Here is a 20,535-nt window from a genome sequence, read left to right as displayed (position 1 = left end):
TGAGGAGGGGCTGTGGGGGCCCAGCACCTACAGCCACTGCTGCTCTTTCTCCAGGCAGAGAAGCTACAGGAGAGGCTCTCAGGGGCAAAGGCTGGCTGAGGACAAATTGGGAGGAGGTGGGAGAAGTTGGACAGGACAGGTGGTGCTGACCAGCTCAATCACAGGCCCTAGAGCCACCACAGCTTTTCTGTGAAGTTCTGGGGGCCAGCCAGACGGGCATCTGGACAGCTGTTGCAGCCCCTGGTCATGGTCATTACTAAAGATTTAACATAATCCTTATCAAAATTCCAATAGCCTTTTTTGCTGAAATGGAAAAGTCAGTTCTCAAATTCCTATGGATTCCAAGTGGCTCCAAACAGCTAAAACAATTTTTAAAAAGGAACGCATTTGAAGGACACAAACTCCCCATTTTCAAAACTTACTGTAGAACTACAGTAATCAAAACAGTTTAGTACTGCCATAAAGATTATATAGACAAATGGAATATAACTGAGAGACCAGAAATAGACCCACATATCTATGGTTAGTTGATCTTTGTCAAGGGTATTAAGTTCATTCAGTGGCGAAAGAATAATCTCATTTACAAATGGTGCTGGGACAATTGGGTTTCCACATGCAAAAGAATAAACTTGGATCTCTACCTCATGCCATATACAAAAATCAACTCAAAATGGATCAATGATTCAAATATAAGAGCTTAAACTATAAAACTCTTAGAATAAAGCACTGGGGTTAATCTTCATGACCTTGGATTTGGCAATGGATTCTTGGATATGGCACCAAAGGCACAAGCAACAAAGGAAAAAATAGACAAAAAGGCATTCATGAAAATAAAAAAATTCTGTGCATTAAAGGATATGATTGAGAAAGTAAAAAGATAACTTACAAAATGAGAGAAAACATTGCAAATCATATATCCAATAAGGGTTAAATATCCAGAACATAAAAAGAACTCCTACAACTCCACAAAAACAAAAGCAAGCCAATTCAAAAAGGGGCAAAGGACTTGAACAGACATTTCTCTAAAGAAGATACACAAATGGCCAATAAGCACATGAAAAAATGCTCAACATCCTTAGTCACAAGAGAAACCGTAAATCAAAACTACAATGAGATACCACTTCAGACCTACTAGAATGGCTATTGAAAAATGAAACCAGAAAATAACATGCTGGCAAGACTAGGGAGGAATTGGAACCCTCCTATGATGCTGGTGGGAATGTAAAATGGTGCAGCTGCTGTGGACAACATTTTTACAGTTTCTCAAAAAGTTAAATGTAGAATTATCATATGATCTAGCAATTTCACTCCAAGGTATACACCCTAAAAAACTGAAGGCAGGGACTCAAACAGACACTTGTTTCCCAGTGTTCACTGCAGCACTATTCACAATAGCCAAAAGGTTAAAAAACATCCATCCATGAATGAAAGGATAAATAAAATAGAGTATGTACAACATATACAAGGGAATATTATTCAACTATAAAAAGAAGGAATCAAGTTCTATATGTGCTACAACATGGATGAACCTTGAAAATATGATGCTAAGTGACATAAGCCAGACCCCAAATGACAAATATTGTATGATTCCACTTACATGAAATAATCTAGAATAGGAAAGTTAATATGCAGTAAGTAGAGATTACCAAAGGCTGGGGAAGGAGAAATGGGAATTTCATTGCTTAATGGGTACAGAGTTTCTGTTGTGGGTGATGAGTGTACAACACTGGGAATATAATTAATGCTAGTGAATTGTATGCATACAAATTATTAAAATGGCAAATTTTATGTTATTTTATCATAATTTTAAAAAAGGACAAATTAGCTTTCTTCCCAGGGGCCCTCAGGGAAATAAGGCTGAGGTTGTTAGAAAGGCGGCCCTGACCATGTTTAATCTCTGTAGAGAAGCTGAGGCACTGAGTCCTGCAAAGATGCCCGTGCTCCACTCAGACCCCAGCTTGAGGGTACTCCAAGACCTTGTTTTCAGCTGGAACCATCTCACTGTTCACAAGGGACTCCAGGACCTACCTGCTGACCACTGGCTCAGCACACTGGCGCTCTGACCTCTGGAGACCTCTGGGCCCCTGTTCTACTCTCTCAACTGCTTTCTGTTTCATTTTCTTCTGTGTTCAGCTCCAACTCTGCAGACTTTGTCCTTGTCCCCCTCCCAGGGCCCTGAATGGTGCTCAGTATTGCAGGTCTGCACTGCAGCCTGGAGTCCTGACTTAACCTTGTACTTCAGTGCCATGGCTTCTGGTCCTTTGGTCCCCACCTCCTGGTCCCACCTGGGCCTGGTTTGCTCTGGTGCCTCCACGCTCTGTGGCTGGGTCTCTGGCCTCCACTGGCTTCCTGGCACTGTTCTCTGAGTCTGGCCAGCAGTCTGTCCCATCCCTTCTGATGGCCATTACAAAATTCCCTGCCCTTTGTAGATTCCTGACCCCATCGCAGGAAATGGTAGGAAATGGCCTGGCTTCTACTTCTCAACAGGCCAGGTGGGACTGCCTCACTAAGAGCCTTATCCTCCACTCTTGCTTCAGCCATCTCTATGTCTCAGGTCTTCTGCCTTTGCAGGGACTTCCCCTCTTCAATGAATGCCCTCCTTCTCTTATGTCCTCACCTCCTCCCTTCCTTTCCTGGCTGCCCCATACCGCCTTATTCCCCCACCTTTGGATGCCCTCCCAGTCTCCTCAGTTCTAACCTTCTAGCCTCCCCTTCTCTGCAGGTTCCTGTGGGGGTCTTCTCTCCACTCCACATTCCTCACCTCATGCTTGCTCTTCCACCCACCTGAGACCCGAGGCCTCTAGCCCCTCTGCACTGCCCCTCTGGAGGTAAGGTGCACTTTGATGTGTCTGTCCTGATCTCACTTGAGCAGACAGCACAGCTCACACTGTTGACCACATCTGCTTCAGGGAGCCCCTCCCTGGACCTTCCAGAACTCTGACCCTTCATGGCCTTGCCCTAGCCTTTTCGATGGCTCCAGGCCCTATGGGCTTCCATACCCCTGCAATAGGATGCCCATCCTATGGCTTCAGCTCTTGACTAAATCTGATGACTCCCAATCATTATCTTCAGCCCAGACCTTTCCAAGCTTGTATATTCAGCTGCCTTGGGGGCATTTCCCCTGGATGTGCCACAGACACCAGAGCCTCTCATATCCCAAACACACTCATTCCCTAAAACCTGCTTCTTTTCCTTTGTTCCTCATGGTGAGGCACTGACCCACCCTCCAGAAGTCAATCCAGTCATCTGGGAGCCCTTCTTCCCCACCTCCCACCCACTCCACATCAACTGGTGATGGAATTCTTCCCCTCTGCCCCTAGCTTAGGACTGGCCTTTCCACTACTCTCTTTCCTAAGTGTCTCCACTTAATCCAGGTCATCTCTTCTGCCAGGACAGGTGAATGTCCTCAACTCATGTCCTTGCTTCTTATCTGACTTTCTTGATCTGTGCACCCAGCCATCCACTCATCATTTCAACAAACAAGGTTCCCAAGTACCTACAAGGTGTTCTTTCTAAGACCACTTAATATCCTGACTTCACAAAAGGGTTCAGCACCTAGTTCCTCCTATCAGACTCTGCTGAAGCTCCTGCCTGGCTTCAGTGACTTCCATATGTCCCTAGTGATTCAGCTCTTCATCTGCCCCTCCCACCTGCACCCGAGACATGCCCAGGCTCAGAGGCATGAGAGCTTGGCAGCTCATGCCCTTCAGAGATGAGCACGACTGTGGTCACAGTGGTCCTGGCCATCTGCATCCATGGTCCCCCTATCGTCTCCCTCCCTTCCTCCATGAACTGGAGGGGGGCATAGCTTAGGAGCAGCAATGCTGAAAGGGACATGGAGAAGGCAGGTCAGGGCTGGCCAGAGGAGCCTGCCAATGAAGAGCTCCAGGGTGTGTGGTGTGGGGTGGGAACAACCAGACTGTGGGTGGGGTGGGGGATGGAATGGCCTCTGGCCCTGGGCAGGGGCTGCTGCTTTTCGCCTTCTGTCCCCATCCATATGCTATGAAAAGGCATTCTAGGGTGATCCTATCAAGTGACTCAGGATATGTTCAGGAGGTGTCTGGAGAGAGGCTTTGCTGCCCTAGAACTCTAAGCCACCTTGACGAGGTTCATAGTCAGAGGGGTCAACTCTCCTACCTGTGAGGCATAGATATCCAGTTTCTCAAACTGCTGCAGGTCCAGGGACATGGATTTCAGGCTGGATCGATCCCAGGGGTAGGCTGGAAACACAGGGCAGCTTGGTCAGCAGCTGAGACCCACTGAGGAGGGCTGCCTGGCCTAGGCCTTCTGTCTCTTCGAGGAGCTGTCACTGTCCAACCCTGAACACAATTTTCAAAGCCTGAAACATTGAGCCTAAGAGCTATATGGAAACTTCTAGAAGGGTCCCCTGATCAAGTCATTTTGGGAACTATGGAAACTCCCATTGTCCTCTTAGAGGTCTACAGGGAGCATATGCCTATTGCAGACTCTGAGAAGTCAGAAGTGGGAAATGGGCTTAACCTCAGTTAACGCAGCAGTTCCCAGACATATTAATGATGGAATTTCCTTTCCCCATCATTTGGTTTTCTGTGGATTCCCTGTTATTTTTCCCAGGAGTGAATGCTCTTTCGGAGTGTCCAGGCATTGCTGCTCGAATTGACAAGTTCAAGGAGGGAGGTCTGTACCACAGCCACGGCACAGGGCATGGAAAGGCCAGGCCATCTGGGTCCTGCAGGGTGAGGTGTGTTTGGCACCCAGACAGACTTCCTTCTTTGCCCACAGTCAATTGGATACTGGAGCATCTCAACCATGTGTTCTGGTAACAGGGTCTTGAGAAAGGCTGGGCATTTGAATCACTCATCTATGCCTAGCCTTACTCACAGGGAGCCTTTTTCCCAGAGACCAAGCTATGAATCAGATCACTGAGACAAAGCTACAGGAAGGAAAGAAAACTCAAGACAAACGCTAATGCAGGGCCAGCAATTACGCAGGCTTCCCACCGGACACAGGACAGCCGTAATCAGCTGCTGCTGGGAGGGCTGCCTGGCCAATGGTCAGACCAGCAGATGCATGGACAGCAGACCCCTGTCCCAGCCCAGAAGAGAGTCTTGGCTCTGGCAAAGCCCTTCTTATCCAAAGGTTCCTGAGTCAGGCAGATCAAAATCAAGGAAGCTGGGTATAAAGACAAGGTGAGGGTGGGAAGAAGTTGGGGTCAAAGAGGAACTGAGCCCCTGACCCAGGTGAACCCAACACCCACCTCTCAGCCTCCATGTTGGGAGCCTCTGGGTGCTGGGCAGGTGAGGTGTGCTGGAGAGGCCCCAGGGTATGGTAGGAAGTCTGGGAAGAGCAGGACCATGTGAGAAAGCACCTGATGGGGCTGCATTTCTCCCTTGGTTCCAGTCTGGACCTGACCTCTACCTTGCTGGGAGAGACTGGACCCAGCCACCTGGCCTCAGGCACAGATTTGTGGGATTCCTGGGAGCATGAATGAGATGGTGAATCATGTTGTGATGTTAGTGTCACACTGCTGTCTGGGAGGGTGTAGGGTGTAGGGTGTCTCTACAGGTACATGTAGGGAGGGACATGTGGCCTCTCTCCCTGGTGGGGGCACTGCAGGTACATTTGCCCTCACACCCTCAGGGCTGCCATTATCAGTGAGAGTCCCTTACTCTGGTGTTATTAGACCCAAGAGATGTAGGGAGAATGTGGGAAGGGATGTGTGTCACCTCTAGACCTGGACCCAACTCCTTCATGACCCTCTTCTGGCCAGCACGGTTTGAGAGGCAATGCCCACTTACTGGGGAGCTGACCAATATCTGGGCCCAGGGGTTTCTTGCCTGGCCACCATGACTCATGTCATCAGCCCCTGTCCTGCGTGGTCCAAGTGCAACCAGAGAAGATGGGGGATACTCAGGCAGGCCCCTGCTGAGCCTTCCCTCTTCTGCAGAATCTGTTCTTACCATGCTCTCACAAGAGCCATCAAGGTGACTTAGGTGCATTCAAAGTGGACTCACACGTTGAACAGATTTCCACTCAGTATAACTCTGCAAATGAGGTCTCCCTGCACTCCTATTTAGAATAAAAATGGCATTTCTAAAATGGTATTGAAAACCCTATTACTAGTTTTCCCCTTTCTTGGTTTCATTTTCCAATATCTGAACATTAAAAATGCTCATGATTTATGCCTCATTAATTCTACCTCTAAGCAGATTATATAAGATCTAAATATGATTCTACATAAATACATTTAAAAATCAGTGTCATTAACCAAATTATTCTGATTTTAAAGCAAAACAATAGGAAGAAGTATGGAGCTGTACCCAGCCTTGGATAACATCTGGCCTACTGAGGGGGATACCGAGGCATGGGGAAGGTGAATGAGGGGCAAAAGCAGGATTCCAATGCAGGCTGTCTATCATCCCTCTCAGTGTTTCTCCCTCTGCCTCACTCTGCTTACTCACATGCCTCCTACATTATAGACATTTGGCATTCCATTTAAAGTTAATATAATCCTGAATTACGGTTTTAATATGTTTCCTATAATGGTCTGCCTTGTTATTGGTGGGGTTTATACTTTAGCTTTGAGATGACATCTGGTGCATGAGCTTTTTCCTTCTCCATCTGTGTCCATGGCAGACACCGCTAATCAATCATGACGCTTCCCCTCCCGAACCCAAAGGTGGCCCCAGCCTCTCAGATATAGACCTGGGAAGTGACTGCCAATTGACTGGAGATTAGTCTATAAGGCTAAACCTATGTGTTTTCTTAAGAATTGCCCTGGAAGACTCTGGAACTTACCATGGGCGTCTTTCCCTCCAGGTTGCCGGGGTCTTGTGTTTCCATTTTTATCACCTTGTAAACCTACAGTATTCCAAAGATCAGAAGTATAGTTACTTCAGAAGAAACAGAAATGCAAGCGCTGATGACTCACCATGTGGTGGGCCTTGCTTTTGACCCCTCTTCTTTAGTCTCCTTTTCATAGCTTCCTTGTTCCCACCCCACTGACCACTGAATTGCTGCTGGAATTGTCAGGAACATCCTAGTGTGGCAGAGGGAAAACTAAGCACCAGGAAGTGGATGACAAGAAAGGGAGCTGCATTATGCAACTGGAGTTAGCATTTGCTCTGGAACCTGGTGTTCCTGCCCTCTGTTGGATTTTCCTGCTTTCATGAATCCACTGCCAGATAACTCCAGGATGAGAATAGGCCATGGTTGGAAACAAAGATGCAGGGAGGGGAAAGCAGTTTGTGAGGAGGTCAAAACCCAGAAAGGTCAGGTCATAATTAAATGATTCCTTCAGAGGATTAAAGGCCAACTGAATTTTATACATTGTGGACTATAAAGGCAGAATGGTAGCCAATAGTTATTAGACTCCCTGAGCAAAAGGAAAGGAACTTTTCCTGCTGATCTGGAACCAGGTCAAGAAGATTTGGGTCCCTGAAGGGATCAGGGGGAGTTGAGGGTGGGGATGCCAAGGCAGGTGGTTTTATGTCCCTGAAGGCCACTTTGGGCTATGAAATATAACACAGGAAGGTTGTAACCGCACACGGGTGATTCTCAGAAACAGTGCTTCTTTTATTTCTCACACCTGCATTTTGTATATCACAGCTACATTTTTTTCCACCTACATTTTTGATAGAATGATAGGTGTTCAAAATGGTAGCTAGCATTTATTACATACTTACTCTACCTGGCTTGGGCTTTATATTATTCTCTCATTTAATCTCATAATAATCTTATGAGGGAGATGTGCTTATTTTCCTCCTTTTATAGATGAGAAGATTGAGTTCAAAAGAGGGGTTAGGCCAGTGGCCCAAGGTCACACAGCTGAAACATGAACCCAGTCAGTCGACCCTAGAGCTTGCCCTCTTTGTGCTAGACTGCTTTCTTGAGATCCTGACTGCTGATGACTACAGGACCAGACAGTTTTGGAGGACTTTGGCTCACTGCATAGACATGAAGAGGACTTGAGCCTCAGTTGTTCTGCAGCTTCTGTTCCTTAACCTGCATTCCTTCTGAGGCCCTTATTTAGCCATAAGGCAGACAGATGCAGGGAGAGGATGGAGAAGGGAGTGGAGGAGACATCCTGGTCCTGGGCCTGAGCCTATGTGCACTGCACTGAGGGCTGAGAAGTACGGTGGTTAAGACCACAGATTTTCACCCACTTGCCAGCTGGGTGACTTGGGTAGTTACTTCACCTCTCTGAGCCTCACTTTGCTGATTTAAAAAGTGGGGATGATATTCATATACATCAGAAGGTAAAAAAGTTAATAAATGTTAAAGTACTTAGCATTTTGCATGCCACTTTTTGGGCAGCCAACCAATGGTATCTAAAAACAACAGCAACAACACTCTTGTGATGCAATGTGTCTCCAGCTAAATGTCTTGTGTTACCTATGACTAATTCCAGAGATGCAAAGTCAGTGGGAGCTGGGTGTGGAGAAAAGAGCCTCCCAGGATGAAGCTGTCATGCTTCTGCCTTTTCCTAGTTTGCAGGCTCATGTCACTCTTCTCCTTCCCTCAGAAGATGCTTGGGCTGGGATCCGGCCCAACCAGCTACATTCAGTCCTCTCTGCCAGCCCTCCACCATGAGTACCTGTGTCATACATACGTTTAGCCAAGGAGAACTTCTTGAGTAGCTGGGGCATGGCATCTCGAGGGTGGACTTCCACAGTCAGTTGTGTTCCTACAAAGGAAAAGGAGATGACATTCTCAGCCAGATGCTGCCAGTAAAGGGTGCAATCATGACTGATGACTGAATAACAAAACAGTTTTAGAACTTTCTTTTGTGCATACAAATCATCCTTGTTTTTTTTTTCTTTTTTTCTTTTTTTGATTCGGACTCTTGCACTGTTGCCTGGGTTTCCTGGCTGGAGTGCAATGGTGTGATCTCGGCTCACTGCAACCTCTGCCTCCTGGGTTCATGCAATTCTCCTGCCTCAGCCTCCCGAGTAGCTGCAATTACAGGCACACACTACCACACCTGGCTAATTTATTTATTTTTTTTTGGTATTTTTAATAGAGATAGGGTTTCACTATGTTGACCAAACTGGTCTCAAACTCCTGACTCATGATCCACCCACCTTGGCATCTCAAAGTGCTGGGATTACAAGTGTGAGCCACTGTGCCCAGTCCTTTGTTTTTTTCTTTACGTCAAAACAACAACAAACCAGGCAGATAGTTTCCAGAATCAGGCAAGATGGAGTAAAGCACACTCAGCCTTATCTCTCCCACTGAATGCAACCTTAAACACTGTACAGAATGCAAAGGGCAACTATTAGAGAATCCTGCAAAATAAATAATAGAATAACAGGGAAAGACTGAGAAGAATTTTTAAAGTATTAGCAAATTGGCAGTGAATTTACCATTCTTTTTCCCCCTCTGGTATCATCTAGACTGGACTTAAAGGCATTCCTAAACCCAGAAGGGAACAGTGGATGCAGAAAAAAAGTACTCAAGAGAAATCCTCTCTTTCTAGCTTGCAAAATGAGAAAGGGAAACCCTAAGAGTCAGAGAGAGTGAAAGAAATCTTTTGTTGTTGTTTTCCCCCCACTTTATGATGTTATTTCCCAACTCAGTCCCCAGGCAATTCTGTTGGTAGCAATGGCAGCAGTGATGTTGGTGGCCAGGCAGGCACCTACAACTTTGGGGCAAGGACAGCTATTTTCTTCTATCAGAGAAGTTATAATCCCATGAATGGGGCGGGGGGGGGCAAATATTCCTTTTTTTTTTCCTCTCTGTTTCCTGTTGGTTTGCCCCAGATGCAGACACAGTTGTGGAACTTATATGACAGAGTGAGGAAACTGAAGCTCCAGCTTTTGGGGTAGAGAAATGAGAAATGGGTCATGATGAGGAGCTCAAGAAGGCAATTCCATAAATTTGTAAATGGACTCCTGTGGTTACCTCTGAAATGTGCATGCATAGATCTTATTCTACACATCATGCCACAGTCTTCAGGAAGTAAACTATGGGGTAGACTAATGCCCAGGTTTTAGACTAGCCACTGGGTGGTGCACATGCAGGGCATTTCTGTATAGCATTGCAAAAGCTACAGTTAAAAATTACTCAGCTAGGAAGACTCAGGACAATCTTCATTTGAAAAGGAAAAGATAATAAACAGATGCCAACTCCACATGAGAAAACAGCCACAATAACATGCTCTAACAAGTAATGGCAAACAGTTTTGAAATAAATGGAAAGATATAAAGTATCAGCGATGAAAAAGAAGATATAAAGGAGAAGTAAATGAAGATTTTAGACTACAAAATATAGTTAAAAATTCCCTGGATATACTCAATAGCAGAATGAAGATGACAGAGAAGAAAGTCAGAGAACCTGAAACTAGATCAACAGATGTTGTCCAGTGTGAACAACAGAAAATGTGAATAGTGTCTTAGGGATCTGTGAGTCAATACCTGAAAGTCTAACATTCATGTCATTGAAGTCTCAGAAGGCAAAGAGAATTAATATGCAGAAAAAATATTTGAGGAAATAATGAAAACTTCTGAAATCTGTTATAAGACATAAAACCACACTGATTCAAGAAACTCAGTGAATTCTAAACAGGATAAATGTAAGAAAATCCAAGTCTAGACACATAACCAAACTATTCAAGACAAAAAAATGGACAGTAGCCAGTGAAAAGTGATGCATTACATATACAATTCTTGCAGATTTCTCAGAAAATCTGCCTCTCAGATTTTCTGAGAAATCTGCAATAATTTTATATGTAATGCATCAATTTTTGAAGGATGTGGAACAACATTTTCATAGTACTAAAGGAAATAAACTGTCAACACAGAATTCTGTTCCAGTGAAAGTATTATTCAAGAGTGAAGGTTAAATATAGACATTCTTAAATAAAGTAAAGCCAAGAGAATTTGGTACCAACAGATTTGCTCCAAAAGAAATGCTAATGGAAGTTCTTCAAATGGAAGAGAAATCTTACCAGAGGAAAACTTGGAAGAGGGATATAAATGGTAAATATCTAGATAAAGATAATAGTCTGTTTTTCTCTCAAGTTCTTCACAATATAAATAATAATTGAAATAAATAATTATAACACCTAATAGGTTTTTGATATATTAGATGTAAAATATATGACAACTACAACATAGAGTAGGAAAGTGAATGTACCTATATGGAGGTAAGATTTCCTCATTCTACTTGAAATGTTAATTATAATTAGATCATAAAAAAGTACATATAATACATACAAAAATAGATATGTGGAAAAATACTAAAAAATGTAATAGGCAAATTTAAATGTAATTCTGAAAGGCAAGGAAAGCAGGAAAGGGGAAACAGAGGCACAAACACAACACATAATAAAGTAGAAAACCTAAATCCAATGTATCAATAATTACATTAAGTATAAATGGTCTAAACAAATTAAAAAATAGAGATTGTCAGAAAGGGTAAATAAATAAAATTAAACTATATTTGGTTTCTAAGGATCCAACTTTAACTCCTGTGAAATAGGTTGGTTAAATGAAAAGGTAAAAGAAATCTGGAGTTGCGATTAATATTGAGAAAAGCAGATTTCTGAGAAAGGAAAATATCAGGGATAGAGGAATATTAGCAAGAAGACATAACAACCTTCAATATACACATGTCAAACAGCAAAGTTTTAAAATACATGAAACAAGAACTGGTAAAACTGAAAGAAGGAATAGACAAATCAACAATTTTAGTTGATTTTAGCACTACTCTTTCAGTAATTGAGAGAATTAATTGAAAGAAAATCAGCAAATATATAGAAGAACTGAACTACACAATAAGATTTATTTGATGTTTATAAAATATTCCATCTCATAACAGCACATTGCAGTCATTTCAAATGCCCATTGAATATTCAAGATGGACTATATCCTTGGTCACAAAACAAACTTTAAAAAGTTGAAGAGAACTGAAATTATACAAAACTCTTCTCTGACCATAATGAATTAAACTAGAAGTAAAAAACAAAGTAGCTGGATGGAAAATTTCCAAATATTAAAAATTAGGTAACATACTTTCAAATATGCATAGATCAAAGAAGAAGTCTCAAGGAAAATTAGAAAATATTTTGAACTCATTGAAAATAAAAATACGGTTGGATCAAAGAGGGCCAAATAGGAACAACTCTGGAGTGCAGTTCCCAGTGAGAACGCAGAGGGTGAGTGATCATTGCACCTCCAAACGAATTTTTACTGCCCAAAGACCAGGAGATTCTCAGAAGGAAAAGTGCCATAAAAAAAAGTGAAAAGAAATGAACAAAGCCTACAAGAAATATGGGATTATGTGAAAAGACCTAATCTATGTTTAATAAGTATACCTGAATGGGATGTAGAGGATGAATCCAAGCTGGAAAACACTCTTCAGGATATTATCCAGGAGAACCCCAATCTAGAAAGGCAGGCCAATATTCAAGTCCAGGAAATACAGACAACACCACAAAGATATTCCTCAAGAAGAGCAACCCCCAAGGCACATAATTCTCAGATTCACCAGGGTTGAAATGAAGGAAAAAATGCTAAGGGCAGCCAGAGAGAAAGGTCGGGTTACCCAAAAAGGGAAGCTCATCAGACTCACAGTGGATCTCTTGGCAGAAACCCTACAAATCAGAAGAGAGTGGGAGCCATTGTTCAACATCCTTAAAGAAAAGAACTTTCAATCTAGAATTTCATATCCAGCCAAACTAAGCTTCATAAGCAAAGAAGAAATAAAATCCTTTACGAACAAGCAATTGCTCAGAGATTTAATCACCATCAGGCCTGCCTTACAAGAGCTCCTGAAAGAAGCACTAAATATAGAAAGGAACGACCAGTACCAGCCACTCCAAAAATGTACCAAATGGTAAAGAGCATCGACACAATGAAGAAACTGTGTCAACTAATGGGCAAAACAACCAGCTAGCATCAGAATGGTAGGATCAAAATCACACATAACAATATTAACCTTAAATGTAAATGGGCTAAACGCAGACTGGCAAATTGGATAAAAAGTCAAAACCCATCGGTGTGCTGTATCCAGGAAACACATCTCATGTGCAGGGATACACATAAGCTCAAAATAAACAGATGGAGGAAGATTTACCAAGAAAATGGAGAGAAAAAAAAAAAAAAAAGCAGGAGTTGCAATCCTAGTCTCTGATAAAATAGACTTGAAACCAACAAAGCTCAAAAGAGACAAAGAAGGGCATTACATAATGGTAAAAGGATGAATGCAACAAGAAGACCTGACAATCCTAAATATGTATGCGCCCAATACAGGAGCACCCAGATACATAAAGCAAGTTCTTAATGACCTACGAAGAGACTTAGATTCCCACACAATAATAGTGGGAGACTTTAACACTCCACTGTAAATATTAGACAGATCAATGAGACAGAAAATTAACAAGGATATCCAGGACTTGAACAAGCATCTGGACCAAGCAAACCTAATAGACATCTACAGAACTCTCCACCCCAAATCCATGGAATATACATTCTTCTCAGCACCACATCACACCTACTCTAAAATTGATCACATAATTGTAAGTAAATTACTCCTCAGCAAATGCAAAAGAACGGAAATCACAACAAACAGTCTCTCAGACCGCAGTGCAATCAAATTAGAACTCAGGATTAAGAAACGAATTCAGAACCACATACCTACATGGAAACTGAACAACTGGCTCTTGAATGTTGACTAGATAAACAATGAAATGAAGGCAGAAATAGAGATGTTCTTCAAAACCAACGAGAATGAAGACACAACATACCAGAATCTCTGGGACACATTTAAAGCAGTGTCTAGAGGAAAATTTACAGCAACAAATGCCCACATAAGAAGCAAGGAAAGATCTAAAATTGACACCTTATCATCACAATTGAAAGAGCTAGAGGAGCAAGATTTAAAAAACTCAAAAGCTAGCAGAAGACAAGAAATAACTAAGATCATAGCAGAACTGAAGGTGATAGAGACAGAAAAACCCTTCAAAAATTAATAAATCCAGGAGCTGTTTTTTTGAAAAGATCAACAAAATAGACCACTAGCCAGATTAATAAAAAAGAAAAAAGAGAAGAATCAAATAGATGCAATAAAAAATGAACAAGGGAATATCACCACCGATTCCACAGAAATGCAAACTACTGTCAGAGATTACTAAAAACCACTCTATGCACATAAACCAGTAAATCTGGAAGAAATGGATAAATTCCTGGACACTTGCACCCTCCCAAGAAAAAGTCAAAACCCTGAGTTGACCAATAACAAGGGCTGAAGTTGAGGCAGCAATTAATAGCCTACTACCCAAAAAAAGCCCAGGTCCAGATGGGTTCACAGCTGAATTCTACCAGACATACAAAGAAGAGCTGGTACCACTCCTTTTGAAACTATTCCAAGCAATCCACAAAGAGGGAATGCTACCCAAATCATTTTATGAGACCAACATCATCCTGATAACAAAACCTGGCAGAGACTCAACAAGAAAAGAAAACTTCAGGTCAATATCCATGAAGAACATAGATGCAAAAATCTTCAATAAAATACCGGCAAACCAATTGCAACAGCAAATCAAAAAGGTTATCCATCATGATCAAGTAGGCTTCATCCTGGGGATGCAAGGCTGGTTCAACATATGCAAGTCTATAAACTTAATTTACCACATGAACAGAACCAAAGACAAAAACCACATGATTATCTCAATTGATGCAGAGAAGGCCTTTGACAAAATTCAACAGCACTTTATGCTAAAAACTCTCAATAAACTAGGTATCAGTGGAACGTATCTCAAAATAATAAAAGCCATTTATGACAGATCCACAGCCAATATCATACTGAATGGGCAAAAACTGCAAGCATTCCCTTTGAAATCTGACACTAGACAAGGATGCCGTCTCTCATGACTCCTATTCAATATAATATTGGAAGTTGTAGCCAGAGCAATCAGGCAAGAAAAAGGAATAAAGGGTATTCAATTAGGAAAGGAGGAAGTCAAATTGTCTCTGTTTGAAGATGACATGAATGTATATTTAGAAGACCCCATCGTCTCAGCCCAAAATCTCCCAAAATCTCTTTAAACTGATAAGCAACTTCAGCAAAGTCTCAGGATACAAAATCAATGTGCAGAAATCACAAGCATTCCTATACACCAATAACAGACCGAAAGAGAGCCATATCAAGAACAAACTGCCATTCACAACTTTTACAAAGAGAATAAAATACCTAGGAATATAACTAACAAAGGATGTAAAGGACCTCTTCAAGGTGAACTACAAATCACTACTCAAGGAATAAGAGAGGACACAAACAGATGTAAAAAACATTCTATGATCATGGTTAGGAAGAATCAATATTGTGAAAACGGCCATACTGCCCAAAGTAATTTATAAATTCAATGCTATCCCCATCAAGCTACCTATGACCCTCTTCACAGAACTGGAAAAAAACACCTTAAACTTCATGTGGAACCAAAAGAGAGCCCACATAGCCAAGACAATTCTAAGCAAAAGTAACAAAGCTGGAAGCATCATGATACCTGACTTCAAACTATACTACAAGGCTACAGTAGTTAAAGCAGCATGGTACTGGTACCAAAACAGAGATACAGACCGATGGAACAGAACAGATGCCTTGAAGGCAATGCCACATATCTACAACCATCTGATCTTTGACAAACTTGACAAAAACAAGCAATGGGGAAAGGATTCCCTGTTTAATAAATGATGTTGGGAAAACTGGCTAGCCTTGTGCAGAAAGCAGAAACTGGATCCCTTTCTTACACCTTATACAAAAATTAACTCCAGATGGATTAAAGACTTAAACATAAGACCTAACACCATAAAAACCCTAGAAGAAAACCTACAAGAAAGAGAAATAAAAGGCATACAGATTGGCAAGGAAGAAATAAAACTGTCCTTATTCACACTTGATATGTCTGTCTACATAGAAAGTCCCAAGTAATCTACAAGAAAAAGCTCCTAGAACTAATAAGTTAGTTTGGCATTGTCATAGTATACAAAGTTAACACACAGACATCAGTTGTATTTCTCTATATTGGCCATATGCAATTGGAGATGGAATTTAAAAAGTAACAATTTCCTATAGTTCCAAAATTAAAATATTAGGTATAAAGCTAAAAAGAAACAAAAATCCCCAAATATGCAATAATCAATCGCAGACTAAAAACTCCAAAATATGATTGAACAAATTAAACAAGAGGACTTAAATAGATATGGAAACATAACATATTTATGGATTGGAAGACTTAAAATTGTCAAGTGGGCCATTCTCTCAAAATTGATCTATAGATTTAATGCAAGTTCAACCAAACACTTTGGGGAAATTGTGCAGATACATAATTATAAAATTTAGATGTCAAGGCACAAGATCTGGATTAACTAAACTAATTTTGAAGGTTAATTAGTGGTTGGAGGACCCCCACTCTGATTTTAATATATATTAATGAAGCTACTGTAATTACAACAGTGTGATATTGGCTAAAGCATAGATAAACAGATCAATAAAAGAAAACAATAAAAAATAGATTCACACCAACATGGCAAAATAAATTTTTACAAAGGTGCAAAGGCAATTCAGTTGGAAAAAGGACAAAAGAACAAATATTCTTCCATAAAAGAGATTATGGATGGAAAATAAGCACATGAAAATATGTTCAACATCATCATCCATTAGGAAAAGGCAAGTTAAAACCAAAAGGAGACATCACATCTTTTAGAAGAGCAATAATATACAACTGACCCTTGAACAACCTGGGTTTGAACTGCATGAGTCCACTCATACGCTGCATTTTTTCCTACTAAATGCAGATGGAAAGTACTGTTTGCAGGATGCAAAACTCGCATCGAGAGGGCCAACTTTTCCTATATGGGGTTTCTGCAGGGACAACTGTGGGACTTGATTATGTCCACATTTGGTTATACGTGGGTGGTCCTGGAACCAATCCCCCATGTATACTGAGGGGTGACTGTAATTTAAAAATAGTGATAATATCATATGCTGACAAGGATGCAGAGAAACTAGATCTCATATATTGCTAGTGGGATTGTAAAATAGAACAGTCACTCTGGAAAATAGTTTGGCAGTTTCTTATAAAACAAAACATATACTTACCATACAACCTAAAAATTGCCCTGTTGGGCATTTATCCCAGAGAAATGAAAACTTATGCTCACACAAAAACCTGTACACAAATGTTTATATAGCAGCTCTATTCATAATCACCCCAAACTGGAAACAACTTAAAACTCCTTCAACAAGTGAATGAATAAACAACTTGTGGTACATCCATATCAAGAAATAGTTCTCAGCTGGGTGTTACGGCTCATGCCTATAATCCCAGCACTTTGGGAGGCCAAGGTGGGTGGGTCACTTGAGGTCAGGAGTTTGAGACCAGCCTGGCCAACATGGGGAAACTCCATCTCTACTAAAAACACAAAGATTAGCTGGGCGTGGTGGCAAGCATCTGTAACCCCAGCTACTCAGGAGGCCGAGGCAGGAGAATCGCTTGAATCTGGGAGGTGGAGGTTGCAGTGAGCTGAGATTGTGCCACTGCGCTTCAGTCTGGACAGCAGAGAGAGACTCTGACTCAAAAGAAAAAAAAAACTTCTCAACAATGTAAAGGAACTCTTAAGAATGATGGGAGGATTAGAGTCCACACAAGATAATTTTAAGAGGATAATAGAACTGCTGTATATCCTGATCATGGTGGTGGTTACATGAATCTATGCATGTGTTAACAATCAGTACTCGGCCGGGCGCGGTGGCTCAAGCCTGTAATCCCAGCACTTTGGGAGGCCGAGGCGAGTGGATCACGAGGTCAAGAGATCGAGACCATCCTGGTCAACATGGTGAAACCCCGTCTCTACTAAAAATACAAAAAATTAGCTGGGCATGGTGGCGCGTGCCTGTAATCCCAGCTACTCAGGACGCTGAGGCAGGAGAATTGCCTGAATCCAGGAGGCGGAGGTTGCGGTGAGCCGAGATCGTGCCATTGCACTCCAGCCTGGGTAACAAGAGCGAAACTCCGTCTCAAAAAAAAAAAAAAAAAAAAAACAAACAAACAATCAGTACTATACACTACAAAAGTATGTTAATTTAAAATAAAATTTAGAGCAAAAATATAAACCACACAAAAAAACCCAAGGAGAATTAAAACAAAAACTTGGGTAGTACAGAAAGATATAAAGTAGAAAGTGAAAATCCTTTGAGACTTCATTTCTACATTCAAAAATCCAAAGCAGAATTATAGTAAACGTATTTTTCATAACCTGCTTTCTTCATTTAAGTCTTTACATATCAGTGAGCATAGCCATATGTTATCATTTCAAATGGCTGTATGTATACTATTCTATTTTGTAGATGATTTATAATCCATATAAGCAATCGTTTTTTGTTGAATATTTAGCTTTTCACAAATGTTTTGCTATTGGAAATGATGCGATGAACACTCTGATACATACATCTTTGTATGTATATAAAGTGATTTGCACACTTTGCAAATCCATTCCTTTGGATAAATTTTTAAGTATGAATAAAATAATATGGAGATTTTAGAGGTTTTTGTTAGATATTGGCAAAAGTTTCCTATAAATGATTTTATTAGTTTATGATCTCATCAGCAATGCAAGAGAATACCCATTTTGCAAATTCTTGCTGTGATTGATTGCAAAGTTGGTCAAAAACTGCAATACTTTGTACTTCCTCCCAATGAGAGGTCTTGTGTTCCACCCCTTGAATTTGGGCTGGCCTTTTGACTTGGTTTGGCCAATTAGCACATGGCAGAAGTGATGTACAAATTCTGATCCTACGCTTCTAGAAACTTTGACGTCTTCCATTCTCATTGTTGGGATCCCAGCCATAACTGCCATGTGAATGAGCCAGGCTGTAGATAAGAGACTACATGGAGCAGAGCATAGCCTCTCAGGTGAGGCTATCCTAGACCAGCTGGTCTCCAGCCAACCCACCAGCTGACCACAAACACATGAGCAAGTCCAGCCAAGATCCAAGATCAGTTGGGTATGGCTCCAATGAGAATTTCCAGCCAACCTACAGACCTGTGAGCTAGTAAATGCTTCTTGTTTAAAGCTGCTAAGTTTTGTGGTGGTTTGTAATGCAAAAATAGATCACATATATACTCACTGATGTTCAGTTTTATCAACCCTTTACATTTTTATCAATGAATAATAATACCTGGTTGCTCTGTATATTTCTTTAGTTTTACTATGGTATTCTTGGCACGTACTTATTTGCCATTTTAATTTCTAATTTTGTGACTTGGCTATTTTCCTATTGCTATATTATTTTTTCCTTATTGGTTTGTAAAATCTCCTTTTACTAATCTTTTGCTTGCCAAATGCGTTGCAATTATTTTTTCATGAAATAACAATACTGTCTTTTTTAAGTAGCTGATAAACTTGCTCTGCATGCCAAAGAGGGTCATTCTCAAACAATTTGAAAAGATACAATGTGGCCTCCGCAAAGCATACCTTTGAAGGAGTTCACATTCATTTTGAAATGTATTTTCTAGCATATTCAGTGTTGAGAGAAAATCAGCCTTGTGAGTTTATAACTAAAACATTAAGCATTTCAACATTCACAGCATAATTCTGGTCGTAGGATCAGGTGCTATCACCATCAGCAGCAAGTACTTCCTGTGTGTCTTCCCATGATGTGTGAGGGACCGGCCTGTTCTCCTTCACCTTTTCACTTTCTCCACCTCAAATCCTCCGAGATGTCTTTTAAAGTGAGTGCTAAGTGGTACTTGACTTCAAGATGCCTTGTGAAAAATGAATTGAGAAACATGCTCACTCTCTCCCCTCTCGTAGGTCACAATGTACAACAAACTGAGTAGTTCTGTAGTAAAGAACTCTATTTGACCTAGTACTATTTTGTCAAACACAGTTTAGAAAATGCTGGACTGGAACAATCTCCATAAGCTTAGAGAAACTGCAAAAGTGAACAGCTTTTTGGCATAGGGTTCAACAACAAATCTCTTCCCCAAACTTCTCAGAATGCCCAGGTACTTCCAAGTACTCCCAGTTCAGCTATGTCTCTTTATGAAAGAGTGATCAAAATGAAAAACGAATTGCTTATTAAAACCCCTCCAGGGCAGGGTGTGGAGGTAGGCTCACTTTCGCAGCACGGCCCTGGCCCAGAAGCTCCAGCCATCCCTATCCCTAGTCCTGTCTCTCCTTTCTGCAGTTCCTCTTCCCTCTTGGACAGGGGTCGATGTCCATCATTCTCCTGAATCCCACTTCCTGGTTCTCCCCCAAAGCTGTGCTGCTGCTTAGCACTCCCTCAAGGAAAACAGCAACTTTCTCAGCCTCCCTGATCTGTGTGGTGTGTGATTCCTGTTCTCACTTACAGGTGTGTGAAGGCACCATTGGGAGGCTTTGCTGGCTCCAGGGACTGGGCCTGGGCTGGACAGGCTGTCTCAAGGGGAAGAGCATTCACAATAGAGCTTTATGCTTCCTTGAGGCATGGGGTGGAGAGAGTTTGCTGGCTATGACACTCCTGTATCAAACAAAACTCTTAATTTAAGAAAAAATATTAATTTAGCCAATTGCT

The 20,535-nt window shown here is 41.5% G+C and overlaps 2 protein-coding genes across 6 annotated transcripts in view; one reads left to right on the top strand and one right to left on the bottom strand.

Annotated features, from left to right (window-relative positions):
* Positions 1-20,535, top strand: part of EPHB1 (EPH receptor B1) — a 623,986-nt gene that overhangs the window by 20,010 nt on the left and 583,441 nt on the right. The window lies entirely within an intron of this gene.
* Positions 1-20,535, bottom strand: part of KY (kyphoscoliosis peptidase) — a 52,872-nt gene that overhangs the window by 19,857 nt on the left and 12,480 nt on the right. For both annotated transcript variants that reach the window (XM_003930937.4, XM_010341574.3), the window contains 3 exons: positions 8,591-8,665; positions 6,778-6,840; positions 4,138-4,220 (listed from right to left, as the gene is read on the bottom strand). In XM_003930937.4, the coding sequence (XP_003930986.1) occupies positions 4,138-4,220; positions 6,778-6,840; positions 8,591-8,665 (221 nt within the window). The remainder of the gene's footprint in view (positions 1-4,137; positions 4,221-6,777; positions 6,841-8,590; positions 8,666-20,535) is intronic.

This window comes from Saimiri boliviensis, chromosome 9 (genome assembly GCF_048565385.1).
Source record: "Saimiri boliviensis isolate mSaiBol1 chromosome 9, mSaiBol1.pri, whole genome shotgun sequence".
Classification (NCBI taxonomy): domain Eukaryota; kingdom Metazoa; phylum Chordata; class Mammalia; order Primates; family Cebidae; genus Saimiri; species Saimiri boliviensis.
Note: the sequence above shows the minus strand (reverse complement) of the source record. Positions and strands in the feature narration are given on the sequence as shown.